The sequence below is a fragment of the Muscardinus avellanarius genome (assembly GCF_963383645.1).
Source record: "Muscardinus avellanarius genome assembly, chromosome: 3".
NCBI lineage: Eukaryota > Metazoa > Chordata > Mammalia > Rodentia > Gliridae > Muscardinus > Muscardinus avellanarius.
In genome coordinates, this window is record NC_137788.1 from 74,854,964 (window position 1) to 74,880,274 (window position 25,311).

At 35.5% G+C, this 25,311-nt stretch overlaps 1 protein-coding gene across 1 annotated transcript; it reads right to left on the reverse strand.

Moving 5' to 3' along the window:
• Positions 1–1,784: 1,784 nt before the first annotated feature.
• SSX2IP (SSX family member 2 interacting protein) lies at positions 1,785–25,311 on the reverse strand (the record flags this gene model as incomplete). Its single annotated transcript, XM_080690641.1, has 13 exons — positions 25,257–25,311; positions 24,423–24,592; positions 23,493–23,705; positions 22,824–22,934; positions 21,551–21,686; positions 19,428–19,503; positions 19,170–19,347; positions 14,842–14,992; positions 12,160–12,296; positions 11,596–11,769; positions 7,067–7,181; positions 6,252–6,417; positions 1,785–1,959 (listed from the first exon to the last, which is right to left on the reverse strand). The coding sequence occupies exons 1-13, from the start codon at positions 25,297–25,299 to the stop codon at positions 1,785–1,787; spliced, it is 1,845 nt and encodes a 614-aa protein (XP_080546767.1). The 5' UTR covers positions 25,300–25,311.

The window sequence follows — 25,311 nt, forward strand, 5'->3', positions numbered from 1 at the left end:
TTCTTGACAAGTATTTCATTAGCCATTTTTAAAATTTCTGATTGCCTTTTCTTCAACCATGTTATTGCTTAATAGCAAAAGAATGATTCTGTCCCAGGTAGGTTTCTTCCTCTGGAATATGATAGTATGTCTGAAGTTTTGTAACATTTGTAATATTATAAAGAGTAAAGACCCGACCATGCATCAAGCTGAAGGTAGAGAGTGACTAAATGTTCAAGAGTCAGCTCCTTGAGACTATAACTATGGTTACTGTTAAGACTATATTCATTAACATCTCTAAGATACTATCAGCCCTGAAAAATGGCTGCTGTTACACAACTCCAAAGAGTTACATATAGTGAATGAATGGCATGAATATATATTTATATATGCATATATATTTTCTTGGGGGGGGAGTATTATGGCAAATTTAAGTGGAACAGCCACAAACAGGGTGAGTATATGTGAGCAGCTGAACTAACTAGAAAAGGTAAAGCAGATGGGACTACACTACTATACCTAGAAAAAGCTGGACCTGTGTAGGTTTATACGTACACAGACAAGCAAGGGTTAGGCACTTAAGCTTCTTGATGAAAATCCAGGGGAAGAGCCTGGGCCTACATTTATTATTTTTACTATTAATAATAACATAACTTTCATAAAGAAACATGCAATCAGAAACATTACAGAGACAAAAGCCTAAGATTGTTCTGAAAGACACAAGATTGTCCAGAATATCATAACTGGATTATAAAATCTAATGCTTTTACATTGTTGTATTTCTTTATAGTTGGTAAATATTTTGTTGAAAAATTATTAGAAAATTATTGTCAATGATATAAAGTTCTAGCTGGTACAGGTATTACTGTACTGGTACCTATCTGGTAAGGAAAATATCACCATTCCGACATTTTAAATATCTTTTATCATCTGAATAGCTTAAACCAATGTTCTTAAACTATGATTCAAGGGTACTTTTGTTGTCTTGCCCCATTACTCTATAATCAATAGTCCTTTTAAAAGTTATAATAGCCTACCATACATAAAATAAAAATTTAATGCTTTAAAAAATCTCAAAAATGCAATGCTAGTGATGCTGATTATCTAAAGAATTTGGCTTCATGAAATAACTTTGAATATTTATTGCCCAGATGAATTTAAAAAAATCTTAAATGCAATGTGGCAATGGTCCTAATATATCTGTAAACAAAATACCACTAAAAAAACCTTTTATTGGCATGAAATACTATACTTATGGTTGTGTGAAATTTTTAAGTCTTAAAGCCTCTTAACATAATCATGTATATTTATGTACAAAACATACATAAATCTCATTTTATTTAAAACATATGAAAGAGGTAATTCCAAATCACACTAAACATAATAAATATAGAACTTGCTTTGTTAAAAATCTACAGTATACATTCAAGTAAAGGCTAAACTTCCACTGTCAATTATTTTTGGGAGAAAAATTAAACATTTACAATAATCAGTTTCCTAAAAGTGCTATTTTTAATACCTATAAACAGGAAACTCATTTTAGTGCTTTTGTTTCCATCCAAACATCTATACATTCTTTTATTCACAGAACCAAATGTTTCTGTTACTAAAAATACATATCTCCAAAGCTTTTATATCCTTTTAAATAAATTTAGTATTTCAGCTCTTTGGGGGAAGACAGGGAAGTCCAAACAAACGAGACCATCTTAAATTATTAGAGAGGACTGGCTTTATGACACACCCTGTTTCAACTCAGATGCGAAATTTGATGAATATGTTAATGAAAAAAATTCCCATCTGCAGGTCTAAGGTAAGTCATCTTTTTCTACATGAGAATTTGTGTAGGTCAAGGAGCATCCACTGTGGCAGCCTTCCTGTGATCCAGGTCTTGACGCTACACTCCACTTCTGATTTGGACATTGTCTTCCCACCTGATTTGGTTTTGTTTCTTCAGGAGTTATATTCAGCACATTGATTGAACTGTTGAAAAAAGAAAAGTAGACCTTGATAATTATCCCCTTCTTTTACTGTGTGTGTGTGTGTGTGTAAGTAAGTGAGAGAGAGAGAGAGAGAGAGAGAGAGAGAGAGAGAGAGAGAGAGAGAGAGAGAAGCTTGAACCCAGGAACACTCTGCCTCTGAGCTATACCCTTAGCCCTATTTTTTAAAAATTTGAAACAAGGTCTCACTAAGTTGTTGGAGGTCTCAATAAGTTGCTGAAGCTGACTCTGAAACTGTGATCCTCCTGTCTCAGTCTCCCATGTACTAGGATCATAAGCGTGTACCACCATGCCCAGCTTCTTTTATACTTTACATATGCCTAAATGTCTACAAGACATGGGAGACCATGTCTTGTGCTAAGTAGAATTTAAGGATAAATTAACCAAGATTAAAGTGTTTCAAATGATTTAATTTATCACTTTTACTTATCCACCTATTCATCTATTGATTTATCCCTCCCATCTACTCTGGAGCCTACTGTCCAAGTGAAGCTTTGGGTAGACGAAGAATGTGTGGCTTGTGAAAACTGCAAGTTCCAGGTTTTTATCACTATTTTCTGATCTCCTATGGTTTCCTTTTTCACTTTGCCCATTTGTTCATGCATGTTTCCATCTATCTGTCCATCCATTCAGATATTTAATGAAAGTCTACAAAAGTGGTCAACAGGGCAGACTCTGAAGCCAGATGATTTTTCAACCAGCCTCAAAACAAAAAAATCTAGTTTAATGATTTTTTTTTTGGTACAGGTACATTCTACCTCTGAGCCACAGCTCCAGCCTTATTTTATTTTTTATTTTGAAACAGGGTCTCACTAAGTTGCTGAGGACTTTGCTACGTTGTTGAGGCTGGCTTTGAACCAAGGGTCCCCTTATCTCAGCCTCCAGAATACTGAGATTAGAAGAACATCACCATGCCTGGCAAATGACTGCTTTAAGTTTATGGTGTTGAGCCAATGAATAACATATTTTTTATCATTTGAATATCTTTGGTAGCCATTTTCTTTTCACAAAAACTTTTCTAAATGTATACTTTTTGGAACTTTTGTTTACTAATCTGACCTCATAATGTGGCAATCCTAAAAAGCATTAGGTTACTTTTAATTCTACAAATCAAAACCAATAATCTAGAAAATTTACTTATACTTAGTTACCAAAACTTAAGAGAACATAAAAACAATTGCTTATTAATTCAGTCTTCAGAATCTCTGTACCTCAGAGCTGTTTCATATGAGATCAATGATCATTTTAGTTCCCTAAGTAACTTAATACAGAGGCATCACCTTGCATGGAATCCAAGGTTCAAAGGCAAAGTCTTCATGTAACATTCCACTCTGTAGTAAAGACTTAAGCAATTGGGATGCTACTGTAGAAATTAGCTATGAATTCCCCTAATTATTTTGCTATAATCTTATTATAAAACAAGATTCAAGGTTCTTCATGAGCAAGAGATCCAAATTAATAAAATAATTTTAAATTCAAGAACCATGTCAAGCCACACAGCTTTAGCATAACACTTTTCTGTTTGTTTCACTTGCTAAAATGGCTTAGAGTTCCTTTAAGCTCTAAAGTTGTTTTTAATGCCACTGATGCTTAGGATAGTCCTCAAAATACAAGAAATGGAAAAAAAAATTAATACTACATTGGTGTTCACATATATTTTTTTACTATCACTGAATGTTTCCAACAAGCCAAAAACTGTTTTGAGTACTTTGCATATACTACTATTTAACTCACAATATCCTTGTGTGTAGGCCCTATCTATGCTTTTTATTAAAAACAATGCCTTCAAGGAATACGTATGTCAAATATTTCATAACTAAAAAATATAAAAGTAATATTTTAAAATACATAAAATGATACAACTTATGTTATATTATCCCTTAGATATGAAATGTAATATTTCTAAGTGTGGGGAATTTGATGTCTATAGAGATAATTCCGATCTGTCAAATCTGGGAGTTTCAGTAACCTTCCATGAAAGAAAATATTCTAAGTTTACATGATTCTTAGATTCTAGATTAAGTAAACTTTCCCTTCCCCTATTTATCCCATCAGCCAATTTATTGTCTGAAACTTTAGAATATATCTCAAATTTAAGCATTTCTTTCTTTACATTATGACCTGAGTCCAAATTGACTATTATCTCTCATCTCCAATAATGCCTCCTAATATATGTCCTGGCTTATTTACTGACTCGGATAATCTGTTTCCCACATAATAAAACAGAGCACACTGTTTGGATCTTAATTTTTCTTTCCTCTCTTATTTAAAATTCTCTAATAATGCTTATCCATTGCCATTAGAACAGTACTTGGCCTACAAATACAGACTGAAATATTCCATTTTATAAAATGAAACCCCAAATGTGCATGTGCATGGGGTACAAGGAGAACAGGGTTACATATGAACAATACAGATCGTATTGTTGACAGGCATGGGGCTCATGACCTCATTCTAAGTGTGTACACACAGGAACTTTTACATGTCTCCATCTCTTCTCACACCTCCAGACCTGGCTCATAACTGTACTCACCATTGCAAATGCATGCCACCTCAGGGACCCACTTTCCCCCATGTTCTCACCTAGCTCTTTGTCCCAATCCCCCTAACCTTTTCAAAGTCAACTCTAAATGATAATGTCTTGTTATTCTCCTTTCAAAAGCTTCATATTCGTTTTTTGTTGTTTTGTTTTTGTTATTTGCGGTACTGGGAATTGAACCCAAGGGCATTCTATCTCCAAGCTACACCCCTGCCCTATTTTTTATTCTTTATTTTGAAATGGGGTTTCACTAAGTTACAGAGGGCCTCACAGCTGAGAATGTCTGCAAACAGCAATCCTCAAGTCTCAGCCTCCCAAATGCTGGGATTACAAGTATGTGCCACCACGCCCAGCTCTATATTTTTGTTTTAAAAAATTCAGCTTCACTTAACCATTTTTGGCCCAAGGGCCAGCTGGTTTCTTTAATACTTAGTTCACACCCACCCTTATCACAGGCCCAAAGTGTTACACCTCTGACTCTTGCCTTCTTAAGGCATCCACAAAACTGCCAGGCCCTTGGGCCACTGTGTCCAACCTAACTAACAAAAGATTACCATCACAATGCCCAACTGGACCCTCTGATTTTTTTTCCATTTCTATCTCATCATTAATGCTCTAATTTTTCTGCTTAGTTCAAAATTAATGTTAGAAAAGGATCTGAGGTAACAGTGTTGGTATTATATCTTGGAAAGTGATTTAATAACTTGAGATATAAAAATATCAAAATGTAGCAATTCATAGCAATATATGTATTTTCTGGGGACGGGAAGCCACTTTTTTTTACACTATCATCCCTGGGCATGGATCTTACTTATCACTCTTCTTTTGTTGCAGCACTGAGGAGTGAACCCCTAGTCTCACACATGCCAGACAGGCACTATACTACTGAGCTACACCCCCAGCCCTAACATTAAGATAAATAGGTTTTTGTCAGTTCTTTGTCCTTAAAGTCCAAGGAAATTTGCATACTAGAAAAAAACCTTAAAATATGTCCTTGATGCCAGGCATGGTGATGCATGCCTGTAATCCCAGTAACTTGGGAGGCTGAGACAGGAGGACTGAAGGTTTGAAGCCAATTTAGTAAGACTCTCAGCAACCTAGTGAGATTCTGTCTCAAAACAACAAAAACAAACAAAAAAAAAAAAAAAGGGGAGAAAACAATATCTTTATATTTAAGGCAATTAAAGTGCTTAAAATATTAAGTAACTCCTGCAAATAAAACTATATTTTAAATCTGGGTATGGGATTACACACCTGTAATCCTAGTATTTATAAGGCTGAGAAAGGAGGATTGCAGGTTTGAGGACAGCTTCAGCAACTTAGGAGACCCAGTTTCCATACAGAAAATAAGATGTAGCTTGGATGTAGAATGCCCCGGGTTCTAGTCCCAGCACCACCAAAGAGAGAGAGGGAGAGAAAAGGAAAGAGAGAGAGGGAGAAGGAGGGAGGGAGGGAGGAGGGAGGAGAGAGAGACAGAGAGAAAGAAAGATTATTGTTTTAGATATGAAATAACATACAGTATATGATTTAGTTCCAAGAGCAAGGACCAAATCTACCTTGTTCCTACTGCTATACTTCCATCACCTGGCACAACACCCACGTATTAAATGCTCGGTAAGTGCCTAAGTTCCTGTCCAAAGCCTCTATTATTACTAATACTACCAAAGAGGACAACTTCTCCTTAGCCACATTAGCATTTTCAGAAACAGGTGAAAAGATGACCTGTAAATAAATACCTATGTTCGGATACACAGGAACGTGTCTGGCAAAAGTCTGAAGTAGAAGGTGAAGCAGGAAGGGATTTAGTCAGTTTAGATGTGCAAACAGGAGAGCCATTAGACACACTGTGAGGCTTCTTTTGCCGTGGCCTTGAGTGCGCTGTATGATTGTCCTGATCAGAACCTGTTTCAAAAAAGGAAAAAAGGCAGCGAGGTATTAAAAACAGTGAAGATAACTACCTAGCACGATTCATTTGCATTCTGAACTGTGAGACAGAACAAATTAACTTTCCATCTCTGTTGTATATTCTGAGAACACTTTGAAGGAAGTAGTTTTTTGTTTGTTTGTTTTTTGTGGTACTGGGGTGGAACCCAGGGGCTTTTCTACCTCTGGGCTATACCTCCAGACCTATTTTATACTTTATTTGGAAACAGGGTCTCACTAAGTTCCTGAGAGTCTCACCAACTACTGAGGTAGGCTTTGATTTCCACGATCCTCCTGTCTCAGCCTCCCAAGCGCTGGGATTACAAGTGTGCACCACCACACTGGCTAGGAAAGCAGTTTTAAAAATAACTCTAGATTTTGAATTTTCAAAAACCTGACATCATACTTGCAACAAAAGTTATTTTAAATATGCATGGTCTTATTGTCATTTGCACATGGTCATCCACATTTTGTCTCCAGTAAATAAATATTAAAGTTAATTTGTAGAGAACTCTTCCTAGGCAATTAAAGAACTTTTCTTGATAATTTTTTCTTGTTATAAAGTTTTATATTAATAATCTGTATATTTATTTAGATGCATTTTCAGATTAGTCTATAAAGTACTCACTTCCTGAGAAGGCACTGAAAAGTTTCACATTTTCTGAGTTGTGGTGGTCAAAGGTAGTCATATTTAAAAACTGTTGCTTTAACCAACTGGCTCTTTCTTCTTCAAATGCCTTTCTCTACCATAATAAACAAACCAAAAAAAAATTATCAATATTTCAATATTCACACAACTGACATTTCACATGACTTCTTTAGCAATCTGTGTTTACACTCTGGCTGTGTATACATATTTCTTATGTCAGATAAATGAACCTAGAAAACTAAGAAAATTTTTATTTAAAAATTATGTTTAAAATAAAATTTTAAAAAGTTCAACTATTTCACTTAATAAACAACTACTATTTTTGTGTTAATTTTGAACTCAAATGAATGATGTAAAAATAACTTATTATACAGAACACAATGTAAACATAAAATTATAAAAAGTACTGTACACTGTAAATTAAGCAATAAAAGAGACTTCTGGCTTCATCAAACATTTCTCTCATTCTCTAGCCATCTACCAATACTAGTGACCACCATCACTGAACCACAAGGAGACAGAGGCATTGTCACACCTGTTCCTTTGAAGAGAGGATGAATCCTATAATAATTCTCCCTCACCCCTCAAGTCTCTGGTCCTTCCCTCCACTTCATCCCCCACTGTCTCTAGTGACAGCTGGCAGATAAGATTCTCATGCAAGGAAATGCACCAGGCAACCAAGGAGGTACACGCAGTGTACCAAAAGCATCTTTTGGGGCATTGTTGGGGATAGGGGCTCAGAAACAGGTGATCCAGCCAGAGAGAACATGCTGGCATAAACTGCTTTTGTTCCCTGAGGAAGATAGTTATTGGTGAAACAGACTTTCATAGCTATGGAGGAAATCCACAAACAACCAAAACAGAGTTCTTTATTCATAAATATCGCACAGAAACATAAATCTCAGACATCTGATGACAACTAATAGTACAAGAGAAAAAAGGTCAAGAAAAATAAATTGACCACAGGTAACAGACAATTCGAGAGAAAAAAACACTCTTAAAAACTGTAACATATCAGACTAATGACAGCCTTTAAAGTAGTATAATGTACAAATAAAAATAAAAATCTTAAGCTCAGAACATTTATTTTTTTTATTTATTTATTTTTTTGGTGGTACTGGGGTTCCTGGAAGCCCTTCTACCTCCGGGCTACACTCCCAGACCTCTTTTTACATTTTATATTTGGAAACAGGGTCTCCTAAGCCAGCGCGCGTGGCTGGCTTCGAACCTGCGCGATCCTCCTGTCTCTGCCTCCCAAGCGCGGGGATTACAAGCGTGTGCCACCACGCCCGGCCAAGCTCAGAACATTTAAAAGATAAGTTCTGAAAGAAAAACTCAGTGGCTCAAGTGAAAAATAAAACTGATCCTTAGGACCAATTTAATGATCCACAAGATAGAGAGCATCTAAACTTTATAACACAGTCAACTTAAACTATTCAGAAGGCTGAGAAGAAAAAAAGAAGACATCACTGTAACAAAAAATTACAAATAAAAACTATTTAGACATCCTGGTAAAATTTCAGAAAAACAGTAGTAGAATTCCAAAAGTTTCTAGATTCAGGGACAAAAACAAGGTTAGCTACAAAGTAATGTAGGTTATATCACAATCTGGTCTCTCCTTAGCAAAACCAAACAACAGAAGAAATGGAAAAATTCTTTCAAAGTTTTGAGGGAAAAAGTTGAAACCTAAAGTCTACCTAGACAAATCAATCAAGTGTAAATATATCCTGGGGTACTGACATGGGCGAAGCCCGAGGAATGAAAGATTCAGAAGGAGTTAAAAGAGGGGCTGGTGAAAGGTCAGACTCCCCCAAGACTCCAGGCCAAACTCCAGTCCCCTCCGGAATTTACACCCCAAGGCCCCCAGTGAAAGAGGGAACTTATCTTAACCATTTACTGAGTCGCTCTGCCCTTCCCTGCATTTGTTTAGTTTGTTAGTTTTCTTTGATGACTGTACCTTAGTGATTTATGGCACCTTCCCCATTCCTAACATTCCTCATGGTATTGCAATGTCTGTTTTTCCCCACGAGAATGTGATACTTAACCTAACTGGAAAAGGGTATAAAAACCTAGTTTCAGAGAATAAAATTGTCAGTTGCACAAGAGGCAATTGTCCAGGTTCTTCATTTCAGGTCTCTCCCTCCCAAGTCCCGGAGAGGAATCTCCACAGAGTACTCTGGTAATAAGCATCCAGAATGTTTATAAAATAAATACCTATTTATCACCTACATACTATGAAAAAAATTACCTAATATAGGAAATAAAAAAAAAACAACCCCAAAAGGACAACATGAGATATAAAAAACATAGCAGTTTAATCTGATTCAGGAACTCACAAAGGAAACTACATAGAAAGTCAAAGAATTCACTAGATCATGTCTCTTCTGGGTGAAAAAAATCTTAAAGGATGTTTTCTGTGTCTAAATACAGTATCTATATCTAAATACAGTATTTGTTTATAATGAATAATATATATATAATTATGACACTATCATGTGATCTCCTGATTTTCACTTATTAAATCTCAACTTTAGACAAGTAGTTACAACTGGATTATATTACATGGCAGAAAATAAATGTGTTAACATTTGACAATGAGAAACAATACCATAAAAATGGCAAACAAAAGGGGAAAGAGGTATAATAAAGATAACTACAAGTTCCTCATTTTCACTGTAGGAATAAAGTGATACTGTCTGAAGTTCTGAACAAACATAAAATAAAAATATTAAAAATTATCTAAAGTAAAAAAAAAAAGGCATGTGGCGCATGTTTGTAATCCTACAGTACTTAGGAGAATCACAGGTTTGTGGCCAGCCTCAGCAACTCAGTGAGGCCCTCCTCAACTTAGCGAGACCCTATTTCAAAATAAAGAATAAAGGAAGGCCTGAAGTTATAGCTCCAGAGGTAGAATGCCTCTTGGGTTCAATACCCAGGACCAAAAAAAAAAAAAAAAAAAAAATTAAAGTTAAAAAAAAAAGGCTATCAGGAAAAAAAAAGTTAATTTTATAAAGAAATCAGATGTAGATGAAGACAATAGTAGGTAGGAGGCACTACATCGCTTATCTTCCAAAGTAAAGAATCAATAGACCAATGTCAAGAAAAAAAGTTAAAATACATATAAAATTGAGGGCTTCCCAGAAGAGTTATGAAGAGAAATACTTAACAGTGGTTACCTCTAAGGAACAAAACAAGGGTAATGGAGGATATTTTCCTACTTTGTAGCTATTTGTACGGGTTGAGATTGCTTTTAAAACTATGTTCAGATATTAATTCTATAATTTTGAAATGGAAAAATGTAAGCAATATATTGCTTTAAAAAGCAAGTTATAGCCAGACATGGTGGTGCATGCTTGTAATCCCAGTACTTGGGAGAGACAGAATTGTAGGTCTGAGGACAGTTTAGGCAAGTAGTGAGACTCTTACCAACCTAGTGAGACCCCATTTCCAAGTAGGGCTAGGGGTACAGCTCAGAGGTAGAATGCCCCTGGGTTAATCCCCAGTGCCACAATAAAATCAGTTACATACGTCTTATATAATAACAATCTAAACTGGAAATTATTAATGCATATGTCAATGAATGAGGGATTGGAAATTGAAAAACTTTTTTTTAACTATGCTTTTATTATTTTTTTGTCTTTTCTTTTTTCATACTGGGGATCTTGTATTAGGCAACAGCTACACCCCAGCCCTCTCCTGTTTATCTTTTTGTGTGTGTATGTGTGGTACTGGGGTTCCTGGAAGCCCTTCTACCTCCGGGCTACACTTCCAGACCTATTTTATACTTTTTTTATATTTGGAAACAGGGTATCTTAAGCCAGCGCTACTGGCTTCGAACCTGCGCGATCCTCCTGTCTCCACATCCCAAGTGTGGGGATTACAAGCGTGTGCCACCACGCTCGGCTCCTGTTTATCTTTTTGAACAACAATGTGCTCATGGTTGTCCTGTTTTCTGGCATCATACCTACTGACTGGACAAAGGCCAGATGCCTAAAAGATCTCTTGCCTGAAACTAGACACTTAACAGAAGAAAGCCAGCCTGAGAAGGATAAACAATGCTTATAGTTTGTTTGTTTATGAGTCTGGGGATGGAACTCAGGGGCATTCGACCTCCGAGCTACACCCCCTGCCCTATTTTTTATTCTTTTATTTTGAAACAGGGTCTCACTAAGTTGCAGACGGCCTCACTAAGTAGCTGAGGCTGTCCACAAACGACGATCCTCCAGTCTCAGCCTCCCAAAGGCTGGGATTACAAGTGTGTGCCACCACGCCCGGCTATAGTTTATTTCTTAAAAACTGCAATTCCCAAATCTGGTAAGGAGTAAAAGATGCCATTCTATAGTTGTTGATATGCTCAGCCTCCCTTCAAGTTACTTCTGAGGTATCCAGTGAAATATTTCTGAGAAAAACTGGACTACAAAGAAACAATTAAAAGCAGAACTAGGAGCATTCTACTGAGGCCTGCCTCCCATCCTCAGAATTTTTAAAAGTACAACTGTTTGAAGTACCTCCAATCCTAGGCGAATAGCAGCTTCAGTAAAGCTTCGTCTTTCTCTCTCAAAATTCTTTTTTTGCTCTTTAAAAAGGGACCATTCTTCTTTGAGGCGTTCCTTTTCTTCCAACAAGTAACAGTCTCTCAACAGTGAAGTGGTGTCATCATCACAGGCAGTGGCGAGTTGCTGCTATTAATTTTAAGACATAGTAAGTCCCAGGGGATCCATCCCAGGAACACTCCAACAAGTTGAAATGACGAAAGTAAGGGAAGGGAGATCACACTTTAGGTCAAGGACAGAAATTATGAAGAGTCAGGAAGCTAAATGAAGATTCTCATTCCCCACATATGACTACCCCAGATGCTAACACGGACCACTTAAGGAATGGTATGCAATATATCTGTTGGCAGAGAGTTTAGGTTATATTTAGAAAAATGTCAAATACATAGGTCATATGAAATAACGGAATAAAAATCTAGTAAGAGTAAAATTCTAGCAAAATTCTAGCCTTTCACAGGGCAAAAAAAGCTTTAGCCTTTCACAGGACAAAAAAAGCTTTAAACAGTGATTCACATTTACCTGCAAAAGTTGCTGCTGTGTTTTAATCATTTCTTTACATTGCTGAATTTCTAACTCCAGTTTCTCAGTTTCTTGTTCATGATCTTGTCGTGATATTACATCTTCATCATTAAAACCTTCTAAGTGTACCTTTGAAACTAACACAAACCCAGTAAATTAACAAGGTCTTACTAGCCACCATTAGTTTTTAAACAAATATTTAAAAGTCATTTTCTAAAAGGTAGTAATTTCCTTTTCAAAAGCTATAGCAAAATTAAATTTCTTTTAACACTATGAAAAAAAATTTAAAGTCAAAATAATTATAATTGCATGAAAACTATAAAGTCATGTTTAGGAATAAATGATATCCTTAAAGAGATTATTAACAATAATTATTGACAATATTTAATTTGTAACTCATATACTTAAGACTATGTTCTGATTAACAATATACTTGGTTACATTCACAGAAGAATGTTAAATAATAAATTCATAAGCTATGTCTTGTTATACTGCTTCAGAGATCAATGCAATGCTACAAATCTTGCTCTCTGTAAATTACAATCAAGAAATATGAAGTCCAGCCAGGCATGGTGGCACACACTTATAATCCCAGCACTCGGGAGGCTGAAACTGGAGGATCGCAGTTCACAGACAGCCTCAGCTACTTAGAGAGGCCCTCTGCAACTTTGTGAGACCCAGTTTCAAACAAAAGAATAAAAAAATAGGGCAAGGTTGTAGCTCAGAGGTCGAATGCTCCTGGGTTCCATCCCCAGAGCCTAAAAAAAAAAAAAAAAAAAATATATATATATATATATATATACATATATGAAGTCCAGATAAATTTGCTATTTACTAATAATAATGATAACTAAAATGAGTGAAATCTCATGTAAATTAACACTGGGACTATAATTATAACTTCACTGTTCTTTACTACTTAATACAAAGACAATGAGTTCATTATTTTTAGAATTCAAATAAATTTTCTTTAAATATTCTTCATTACTGGATACAAATCTTAGTTTCCCTGATTTAGTTAGGCATGGTTGAAAATTCTTAGAGGCTTAGGCAGGATGATCATATGTTAAAGGCCAGCCTCAGCAACTTAGTGAGACCTAGTCTCAAAATAAAATAGAAAAGGCTGAATGCATAGGATTCAGTGGTAAAGTGCCTCTGGGTTCAATACCTAGTACCACAATACCACACACAAAAAATAGAAATTTCAGTTTCCTTGTATACAAATTTTATTTAACAAATACAAAATACTTGGCATGTATTATTCACCAACAGAGATCTAAATATAAGGCCAGGGAATAATGTCTAAAATAATATTAAGTTAAAAAAAAAAAAGCACATTGAAGCTGGGCGTGAAGGTGCACGCTTGTAATCCCAGCATTCGGGAGGCTGAAGACTGGAGGATCACAGTTCACGAACAGCTTCAGCTACTTAGTGAGGCCCTCTGCAACTCAGTGAGACCCGGTTTCAAAATAAAAAATAAAAAATAGGGCAGGGAGTGTAGCTCAGAGGTCGAATGCCCCTGGGCTACCATCCCCAGACCCATAAATAAATAAATAAATAAATAAATAAATAAATAAATAAATAAATAAATAATAAGAAATAGGGCAGGGGATATAGCTCGGAAGTAGAATGTCCCTGGGTTCCATCCCCAGACCCACAAAAGAAAAAAAAAAAAAGAAAAAAAAAAGCACATTGAATAAAAACAAATGTAATTTCAAATTTTTTCATATCTTAAGCAAATATTTTATAAATCAATATGGAAAAGTCTAAAAACATACAGCAAACTATTAAGTGTTACATATATGGAATATACAGCCAGATAGTCTACTGTACATACCTCTTAATAATTTGCACTGAACATTTCTTACTTTTAAAATTTTTAAATGATTTGAAACCTAGTAATATATAAGAATCTCAGGTGGGTGTGGTGGCACATGCTTGTAATCCCTGAGACAGGAGGATCCGGGTTCGTGGCCAGCCTTAGCTACTTATTGAGGCCCTTTGCAACTTAGTGAGACCCTGTTTTAAAATAAAGAATAAAAAATTGAGGCTGGGGGTAGAGCTTGGAAATATAATGCCCCTGTATTCCATTCTCAGTACCTTAAAAAAAAAAAAAAGAATCTGGAAATCAAAAGGTTTGTCTTTATACTATATTATGACTATCTTGATTTAAAAACTTTAGTAAGAATCTCAGTTTTTAAAACTGTAAGTACATTCTCTGAAGATGGATACACACCATTCTCTTTTAAAAGACAACTCTGAGCAAAGTATATTTTTCTCATTAAAGCTGAAATCTCATGGTGATAAGTAGGCAAAAACCAGGTGTGGTGGCACAAGCCTGTAATCCCAGTACTTGGGACAGAAGAATTGCAAATTTCTCCATGTTCTTTATCTTATTTTGATTTTGTATAGTAATTTATTAATAAAATCTGCAACATTCTCCTATTTCTCATGTCTTGATATAATAGAAAAATTATAAAAATTAGCAATAAAGTTGCTAAGTCTCAGCAACTTAGCAAGGTTCTATTTCAAAATAAAAAAAAATTAGACAAAACCTTGCCTTCAAAGCACCAAGATGAGTTACAAGCTTCAGGTCTGAGCCCACCCTGCAGCTTCCCAAGAAGCTAGGAATCCACTGCTTACTGTCACAAATCATTTCACATGAGGTGAAGCAATAGCTACCTTGGTTATCTAGTTTTTCTACATGACTCTTCAAAATTCTCCACTGTTTTCTGATGCTATTTGTAAGTTGCTCTCTCACAGTTTCACAGGAAAGGTCCCACATACTCTCTCTGCTCAGTTCCCCTGTATCATCTTCAACATCAGAGATAACCTACAAGTGATGAGAGAAAAAAGAAAAGACCAGTATCTTAAAATGGCTTTATACCCAGGTAGTTATCATCAAACAGATTACCAGAGAGGCTTGCCAAAATCATTTCTGTGCTGTATCTTACACACACAACCCACTACTTCACATATCTTGAGAAAAAGCAATTAACAATACGCCCCCCTACCCCCACCCCCGCCGCCCCAGCATTTGGGAGGCTGAGACCCGAGGATCGCAGTTCGCGGATATCCTCAGCTACTTAGTGAGGCCCTCTGCAACTCAGTGAGACCCAGTTTCAAAATAAAGAACTAAAAATAGGGCAGGGGGTATAGCTCAGAGGTCGAATGCCCCTGGGTTCCACTCCCAGACCCGCAAACAAACAAACAAAACCCAACAAAAAAACAATACCCCCCCATTTCAGATCTCTTTAAATCTGAATTTGAATCCAAGTATTTAGTGACAAAAGTCATGGAGCTGTTTGAGGAAGAGGTACTACCTGTCTAATGCTCAGTTGGATGATTTCACATGTTCGTTAACCCTCAAATTATGTTACAATATGGGAAAACTCAGATGTAGAGAATTAGTAGATTGTCACACAGCCAAGACATAAAACTGAGATTTGAAGTAAGATCAACTCGTTGCTAGTCCTAGGCTGCTTCAACAAGTAAACCTTTGAAATAATATCTAAAGCAAAAGCAACTATTAATACTACTTACCTCAAATAATTTTTTTTTTTTTGTGTGTGTGTGTGTGTGTGTGTGTGTGTGTGGTGGTACGGGGGTTCCTGGAAGCCCTTCTAGCTCCGGGCTATACTCCCAGACCTATTTTTATATTTTTTTTATTTGGAAACAGGCTCTCTTAAGCCAGGGAGGCTGGCTTCGAACCTGCACGATCCTCCTGTCTCTGCCTCCCAAGCGCAGGGATTACAAGCATGCACCACCACGCCCAGCTCCTCAAATAATTTTTTAACTGAAAATATTTTTCTACTGTACCAAGACATAGTAAATATAGTAAAGATATAGTAAAGATATAGTAAATTTTACTAATAAATTATTATACAAAATCAAAATAAGATAAAAAACATGGGGAAATAATAGCAAAAGGCCTATGTCAGAATGACTTCCACCTTCATAAAACATACCCATAAAAAAGTCAATAAGCTTTACTAATTTAATACCAATATCAGGAGAAATAAAACAATGAAAAGAAAGAAGGCTGATTAGACTGCTCCCACGTGGAGATACAGCAGGAATGAGGGAGTAGCTAAGTCCGAAGAACTATATCAATGGCCTAAGGTCAGCACGGGGCTAAGAGAAGGCAAGATCTCCAAGGCAGGGCAGGAGAGGGAAAGACCCAGGATGTGGCTCCTTGGGACTCTGGTTCTTGTCAATCAATTTTTAGGAACTATCCGCTAGTGACTTCTCCAAGAAGACACATCTTCTTTCCATGTACTTCAAAGTATATCAGAATACAGGTAGAGTATTCCTTATCTGAAATGCTTGGGACAAGAAAAGTTTCAGAGGTCCGTTCTTTCCTTCCTTCCTTCCACCCACCCACCCACCCACCCACCCACCTACCTACCTACATCATATCTCAAAGATTGGACACATGCCTAATCCAAATCCCAAATTCAGTTATGTTTCATATATACCTTATACTCATAGGCTGAAGGCAATTTTAAGTGATATTTTTAGTGAGTCTTTGTTGTAACTGTGACCTGTCACATGATTTTAAGTTGTGAGATGTTCTCCTTAAAGTATCATGTTAGAGCTCAAAGTTTCAGATTTCGGACTAAGGATGCTCAACCTGTACTACAAATGTGCTATTAAGAACAAAAATAAACAAAAAATTAATAATAATTACTGTTCCTTTTCCAGACTGAAAATCTATAAATCATAAGATGAAAATAAGGAATTTACCAAAATTAAATTTTAGTTATCTACTTTGGCTACAAGCAAACAAGCCAAATATATAAAACACGGCTACTACTTAGTCATTCCAAGGTTGTATCTTTTTTTTTTTTTTTTTTGTAGAGTTGGGGATTGAACCCAGGGACAGCCTATTTCTAAGCCACATCTCTGCTCTTTTTAATTTTTTGTTTTGAAATAGGGTCATGCTAGGTTGCTGAGGGCCTTGTTAAGTTGCTGAAGCTAGCTCTGAACCTGCAATCCTCCCAAGTACTGGGATTAGAGGTGTGCTCCACTATTCCTGGTCAAGTTTATATCTTACTCCTCTTGCTATCATGCTCCAAAATCTTACCAAGAACAAAATGGTTGAATCACTTATATTTAAGAGAAACTAGAGCTAGTAAAGTGGTTCTTTTAAAAACAGCAAATAGCCAGGCATGGTGAAGAGTCTGGAGAGGCGGTGACAGGAGGATCGTGCAGCTTCAAAGCCAGCCTCTCTGGCTTAAGAGACCCTGTTTCCAAATAAAAATATAAAAACAGGTCTGGGAGTTTAGCCCAGAGGTAGAAGGGTTTCTAGGAACCCCAGTACCACACACAGACAGACACACACACACACACACACACACACACACACACACACACACAAACCCAACAGCAAATATACTTGAGATTATTTCTCCAAACTTAAACATTTGAATTATAAAGAATTATACAGGACACTATGTATTGGTGAGTAATGAAAAGGGGTAGGAGGGTTCATCTGAGAAAGATCTCTTTATTACCTTCTGACTGAAGGCTGACAATAAAAGGTTAGAAAAGAATAGGAAAGAAAAAAAAAGCAGCCTCACAAGTAATATCAACCCTACTAACCTTGAAGAGGCATTAACTGACTACAAACTAACTATAGACTTTGAGAAAAAAGGTTAACTAAGTATAAGCTCAAGCAGGCCTCTTGAATGTGTCAAAAACAGTAGTATTGTCAGCTTTAGTTACCTTCAGTTAACTTGGTCAAACAAGATCTCAGAATACAGAGTAGAACAAGAAGATATTTTCAGGGGCAGCAAGACTGCATATAACTTATAGTATACTATTATAACTTCTATTTTATTATTAGTTATTATGATTAATCTCTTACTGTACCTAGTGTATAAATTCAACTTCCTTACAGGTACTTAGGTACAGGAAAAAATGTGAGAAGACTGAATAGAAAAAGACAGTAAACACAATGTATCTGTGGTTTCAGGTGGAGGGGAATGAACTACTGTGTTCAAGTAATATTTTTAAAAAATTATTAAAAAATAAAAGATAGGAGGTGGAATGAGCTTATTAATCAGACTGATTTACGACCCCACAAAATAAATAATCCTCAAATACAAATACAGGTTTAAAAAACAAGTTCTAGTGTCTTCTTGGTGATCAGCATTTTCCATCAACACTGTTATTTTTAGATTTTAATCACTAGTGTGAATTTGTACCACCCTATCAAATCAAATTACCTAACACATGAAAATGATCACTTTTCATACTTGTCTCTCAAAAAAATCTTCTTAAGCTTTTTCTTTCTTTCTTTTCTTTTTCTTTTTCTTTTTCTTTTTTTTTTTTTTTTGGTAGGTCTGAGTGGGAACGGAACCCAGGGACATTCAACCTCTGAGCTAAATGCCCTGCCCTATTTTTTATTCTTTATTTTGAAACAGGGTCACACTGAGCTGTGGAGGGTCTCAGCCTCTGGAATGCTGGAATTAAAAGCCCACCACGCCCAGCTTAAGCTTTTTCTTTCTCTTTCTACAAACTAGAACATAGTGAGGAATTAATAAATATGTGGAACCAAATAATTAATTGGTTCCCAAAGTTACCTAAAGTTTCACTCCCAGAAAAGTATACAACACTTGAAACAACTGAAATGATATTTGGCACAAAGGTTTACAAGCATGGGCTCTAGAGGTAGATCTGGATTCTTCTGTTATGAGACATGCTAGGACAGTTAACTATGTGCCTCAGTTTCTACTTCTATATTTTATAATACTTGAAATAACATCTCATAGATTATGAGAAACATTATAAAATGAGACAATGCTTATAAAGCGTTCATCACAATGCCTGGCAGAAATTAAGCCCCCAGAAACACCAACGGTATTTTTTGTCACTGTGACTGGAAGTAGCAAAGCATTGACTATATTCTTCAAAATACCAATAGCCCCAACTAAGCACACTCATCCAGTGTTGGAATCGCTCTAATTGGCAACCTGAAGCCCATATTAGAGATAAAGGCCACTTACAGTTCCTGTACTATCATCTGTTCTTTCTCTAGGTTTCTTCTTTTGCGGAGAAAGAAGAGAAATCATTTCCTTTTTCATTTGCTGAAGAACCTTCTTAAGTTCAGCATTTTCCATGAGTATTTGTTTCTGACGATATTCATAATCATTCAAGAGAATTTTATACATTTCATCTTCATTCCTGAGGAAGAAACTGTTGGTGTAAAAATGCAATGGAGGGAGCAAGTCTACCTAAGTTGATCAATTTAAACTGGCTTTTACCTGGCTTCTGTTTTACCAGTCCTCCAGGAGCCTCTTTTTCCATCAGCTCTCCCCACATAATTTAAAACGTCCATGGCTACAAACATGAACACACAAAACAAAACTGACTATCATATGTATTTAAAACTCAAATGCACTCTATACACATTAAGAATGTAAGTGAATCTGGTAGATGGGTTGGGATTTGGGTCCAAATAGCTTAATTTCTAGGTGCTGTGCTGGTAAGCACTGAGATCTTGGCAAGCTACTTAACTTTTATGCCCTGTTTCGTCATTGATACAGTGGGAAAAACAAAAAAAAAAGTATCTATCAAAGGGTTATCAGGATTGAAAGAAATAATGTTTGTTAATACGTTTACCGCATTAGAGGTGAACGCAGGATCTGGCACACAGAAATCACTTCATAAGTGTTACTTTATCCTTATTAATTAATTTTATTGCCGGGTGTGGTGGCACACACTTGTAATCCCCGCGCCTGGGAGGCAGAGACAGGAGGATTGCACAGGCTCGAAGTCAGCAGTGTGCTGGCTTAGGAGACCCTGTTTCCAAATAAAAATGTAAAATAGGTCTGGGAGTGTAGCCCGGAGGTAGAAGGGCTTCCAGGAACCCTAGTACCACCAAAAAAAAAAAAAAAATTTAATTTTATTATCAAGGGTTGGCAACGGCTGGCAGGCTAGCTGCCTAATTTTATAAATGAGGCTTTACTGGAACAGAGCTATATCTATTTGTTTACATGCTCTCCATAGATACTTTTTCCCTATAATTACAGAGGTAGTACTTACAAAAAAATATAGACCTCACAAAGCCAGAAATATTTATGATCTGAACCTTTACAGTACAAGTTTGCCATGCCCTATTGACAACATCACACTGTCATCTTCAGAGGAGTCAGGGCCCCTGACAACAATAATGTCTCTTCTTCCCAGGAAAGGACATATTTGGTGTAAGAAGGAAAATGAGAGTAAGTCACTACAATTTTTGAGTTAATTAAATCATATGATTACCTTTCTAAACCCAGATGAAATGTTACTTTCTTCTGGGTTTAGAAAAGTAAACAGCTCTGTTCCAAAGGTAAACCTTTAATAAACTTCTCTTATTAGATGGTACATTTTATACTTTAGCATTTCTTCCTGCTTCTTAATTTTGTTTTCCTTCATGAATGAATAGAAGGTTCATTAAAACACTAATGACTGTTTACATGAATAAGATTTATTAACTCTGAATACCTAAAGGTTTCCAACCTTGTCTTAATTATCATACCTTTATTTTTCAATAATTTTTTAAGTAACATATTCAGTTAATCACAATAGCTCAACTGCACACAAAGCCAGCGATGGAGTCAACAATGAACTGCTTGCTGAGAGCAGGTGGAACCCATCCTGACACAGCCGGACACTTAGGCTCATTGGCTGCTAGTGAATTCCCACTTCAGTTGAGAAAAGATGTCAGGCACATCACTTCAAAATGTAGGTTAGAGGGCTGCCTATCATCACTGGAAAGAACCTCCTCAATAAGGAAATAAATGCACAGACTTCTTATTCCCTGAAACATGACAAGCCAGTAAAACTATATTGTATAGCTCTACTTCTGTATGTATGCAGCTTGACTTTTTATTCTATTTACCTGAAATTAGACATGAAGAATTGTAATTTTCAAAAAAACACTACAAAAAAGTACACTTTTTAGACACTAACATAACTTCCATAGTGCATCTTTCAAATAACTGCTTAAAAATGCATAAACTTATTTAAAGAAACTCAAACTGACAGGAAAGATTTTATACGATGAACAAATTCATAAAGTTAAGTCCCAAATCATACTTCTTTTGATATTCAGAAACACATCCTGATTCCTATTTTCAGTTCTTTGCTGAGGAAAAGTTAAAAGTGTCTTCTGGCTCAGTTTTCTATGGGCATATGCAACTAATGGAAGCAAACCAAAATGATTTTTCAACTAACCAGTTGTTTAAATTTCCAGTTTATACGAACATACCCTATCTAAAATCAACTATATAAAGCATGAAAATAATACTTCTTCTGCTTTGAGCTCAATCCTCTTACACTTATTTCTGAGCATAATATTGGCTTATTTACTCCCTTAGCTATGTATTAGCTAGCTGCTTACCTATCTTTTTATCCTTCTTGCTCATAACAAGTTGATGGAGACGTTCCTTTAGTTTATTATATTCACGTTCTTTTCTCTTCATATCATGATTATACTGAGTAGCTCGACTAGCAATGATATTTTGTAATTTTTGTACCTGAAAAAAAGTATTTTTCATCAAATGAAGACTGATAAATCAGTTAAAATTTACAAATTCATAGCTGGGCATGGTGTCACATGCTTGTAATCCCAGCATTTGGGAGGCTGAGACAGGAGGATCACGTTTCGCTGACAGCCTCAGCTATTTAGTGAGGCCCTCTGCAACTCAATGAGACCCCGTTTCAAACATAAAAAGACAAAAGCAAAAAAAAAAAAAAAAAAAAAAAAAAGGCTGGAAGTGTAGCTCGGAGGTAGAATGCCCCTGGGTTCCATCCTTTTTGCTTAGTATATTATATTCTAATATGCAAAAAAACTAAGTAAATTAAATTGCAAGATTAGCCAGTGGCACATGGCAGCAGGTGACCAGGACCTGGTTCACTTCTTCTGATCAACATTTGCTAAGTTCCTATTACGTGTCAGGCATTGCTATTCAAAACTTATCTAATCAGGGCATGGTGGCACAGGTTTGTAATCCCAGTACTTGGGAGGTTGAGACGGGAGGATCGCAGGTCACAGCCAGCCTCAGCTACTTAGGCCCTCTGCAACTTAATGAGACCCTATTACAAAATAAAGAATAAAAAATAGGGCTGAGGGTGTAGCTCAGAGGTAAGATAGCCCTGGGTTCAATCCCCAGTTCTAAAACAACAACAACAACAAAACAAAAACAAAAACAAAAAACTTATATCTACTCCAGCTCCTCCTGAGGCAGTTTGTGAGTTTTTTTGTTTTTAGTACAGGGGATTAAACACAGTAACATTCTACCTCTGAGCTGCACTGCAAGTATAGCGGAAAAGATTTCCATTTAAAGCACCCTTGTACCCCTCCAAAAAGTGAGTAAGCTTGTTATGTAGAAAGGATAGTATAAGACACTGGTTATTACCATCTATGAACTAATATATTATTAAACCAAATGGATGCCCAGGGGCTAAGGGCTGGGGGGGTATGGTAGGGAGGGTTCTGACCTCTCAGTTAAATATGATACAATATTATTCACAGAAATAAGATCACCATACCACCTTGGCACAGGATGAATAAAAGGTTCTTTCTTGTTTAAAGTAGCTATTATTGTTATATCTTGAATTATAAGAAATTTAAAATTCACTTAAACTTCACATGCAATAACTTGACAACTCACCTCATCTTTCTCATTTTTTAGGAGCTGATGCAAATTCCTATTTTTGCACTGTAACTGTCTGTCTCTCTCCTGAAGCCCAATCATTTCCCTTCTGGAGGTTTCCAGTTGTTCCTAAAACATTTGTATGCCATTTTAATTACAATTAATATAGGTTTCAGAACAACTGAATTCTTAGACGATCAGTAAAGGAAGTTATATATACTAGGTAGCTAAAATTAAAAGTTCAATGATACAGATATTTATTTAAAGCAATTACTATAAAGCTCAAATACTATAAAATTGTAATAATTTATGAAAATTAATGTATCACATTTTATTATACATGCCTCATTATTTTTCTTGGAATGAGCGGATGCAGCCTCTTAAAATAAAACTTACAAGTTAAACATCTACTATATTAGGTAAGATTAGATGAGGAACAGGAATCCATATAAATACTTCCTAATCTAACTTTCTGCAGGTTCAGCAGTCACTAAAGAGGTCATAAAAATCAATGTCTTCAATAAAGATGCTAGGAAGCAGCATAATTATTTTTCATAAATTTTCGTTTACTTTTAAGTTTCAAATAAAACTAAAGCTTTTGAAAATAACCCTAAAATTTGTTTAATAAAGTAAATAAACATAGTACTATTATATAATAACGGCACTGAAACAGATTGATATGTCTACCTTAAGTTTTGCATAGCAGTTCTGCAGATGGTCCATATCGCTTCCCAGTTTCAGATTCTGTGTTTCCACATTTTCCTGAGCTAGAAGGTTCTTCCGCTGAAGTACAAGTAGCTCATTCATACAATTTAAAACAGCAACTATATTTAATTCTCTCTTTGTCTCTTTACTTTTGGATTCTTCATATAATGAAGGAAAACCAAAAGTAGTCAATTCCTGGTAGGAGAAAATGTTGTCTTAAAAGTTGGTTATCCTTGGAAAGATGTCAGCCAAAGGATACAAAATGTCAGTTAAATAGGAAGAGCTATGTTCATAAGATCTATTTGTACAACATGATGACTTGTCATTAATAATAACAATGCATTGTATTCTTGAAAATTGCTGAGAGTAGATTTTCAAGTGTTCTTACCACAAAAAGTATGAGGTACGCATTATTAATTAGGTCATCTGAGCCATTCCACAATGTATACACATTTCAAATCATCATGTTGTACATAATGTGTACAATTTTTACTTGTCACTTATAAAATTTAAATAAGTTCTTAAAAAATTGGTTCCAGACAAATTACTAAAGAAGCAAAGTAATACTATCTTATGATCATTAATAAAATAATAACTATTATAAAGAGCAAAGAATGAAAAAAATGGCGCTTTTTCTAGACTTTGCACAGTTACCTGTGACATTTAGGTTTGTGCACCAATAAAATAAGGGTTAAATTCAGTGAAGGAGCCTGAGATGATGGGAGGCAAGCTGCTCCAAATACATTAGTAAACCCTGTATTAAACTAGATGATCACCAAAGTTATGTGGAAATCTAACTCTCAGGTCACCACATAACAATGTACTTGTGCTTGACAAATGTGTTTCTTATAATCTTGATATATGATATATGTAACCTGACTTATGCTATTGCTTCTTACAAAAACATGTTACCTGATTAAGATACGAAATACTTTGTTCAATATTCTCTTCTGTGCAGAAGGCACTGAAAAAGCTGTGCACATTTCTTGATAAAGGTATTGAAGAACACAGCACTTTCTGTGAGTATAAACTTGATGGAGACATCCTTGTTTCTGAGGTATATTGAGAGAGATTTCTGCTTTCTAAAAGGATCAATAAAAACAGAAACAATTTATTAAAATGCATGTAAAGTTAACAATCTCCATTACCAAAGACTTTGAATTTTACATACATACACATGAATTTTCAAATTAGGATAAAGCCATTTTATAGGAAATATATATATATATATATATATATATATATATATATATCTGTGTGTGTGTATTTACTATATTTAACATATATATTAAGCATATATATTTAAAAAGATACAATTAAAGTGGTATTCTCAGTAGACACGTTAAGTGACAATATACTTTAATTTCTACTACTTTAAGGTTTAAAAAAGTAGTAGACAAAACATACTTGTCTATTCCACTCAACGTATATATAACTAAAGGAACAAATCAGAGGTACATATTGAAATTGCTATGGTTCAAAAACATGAAAATTTCCTTCAAAAATACCAATTCAGTAATCAATTATCCATTCAAAGCACTAAACCCCACTAATCATACATAATTTTTCATTCTCTCTGATAACTTTACTGAAGATGAAAATTAGGTATTTTATAACCATTTTTCTCCTTCTATTCATATTGTCATTATTTGTGGTAACTATTTTGTATTTTTATTAAAAGAATCACCTTTACAATGACTGCTTTGGTTTTTGTTAAGCTGCTTTCATTTATTTAGACTCAGTTACCTGAGGACAGACCTGGATCTGTAACTGTCATCCAATCTCCCATAGCAATTTCCAG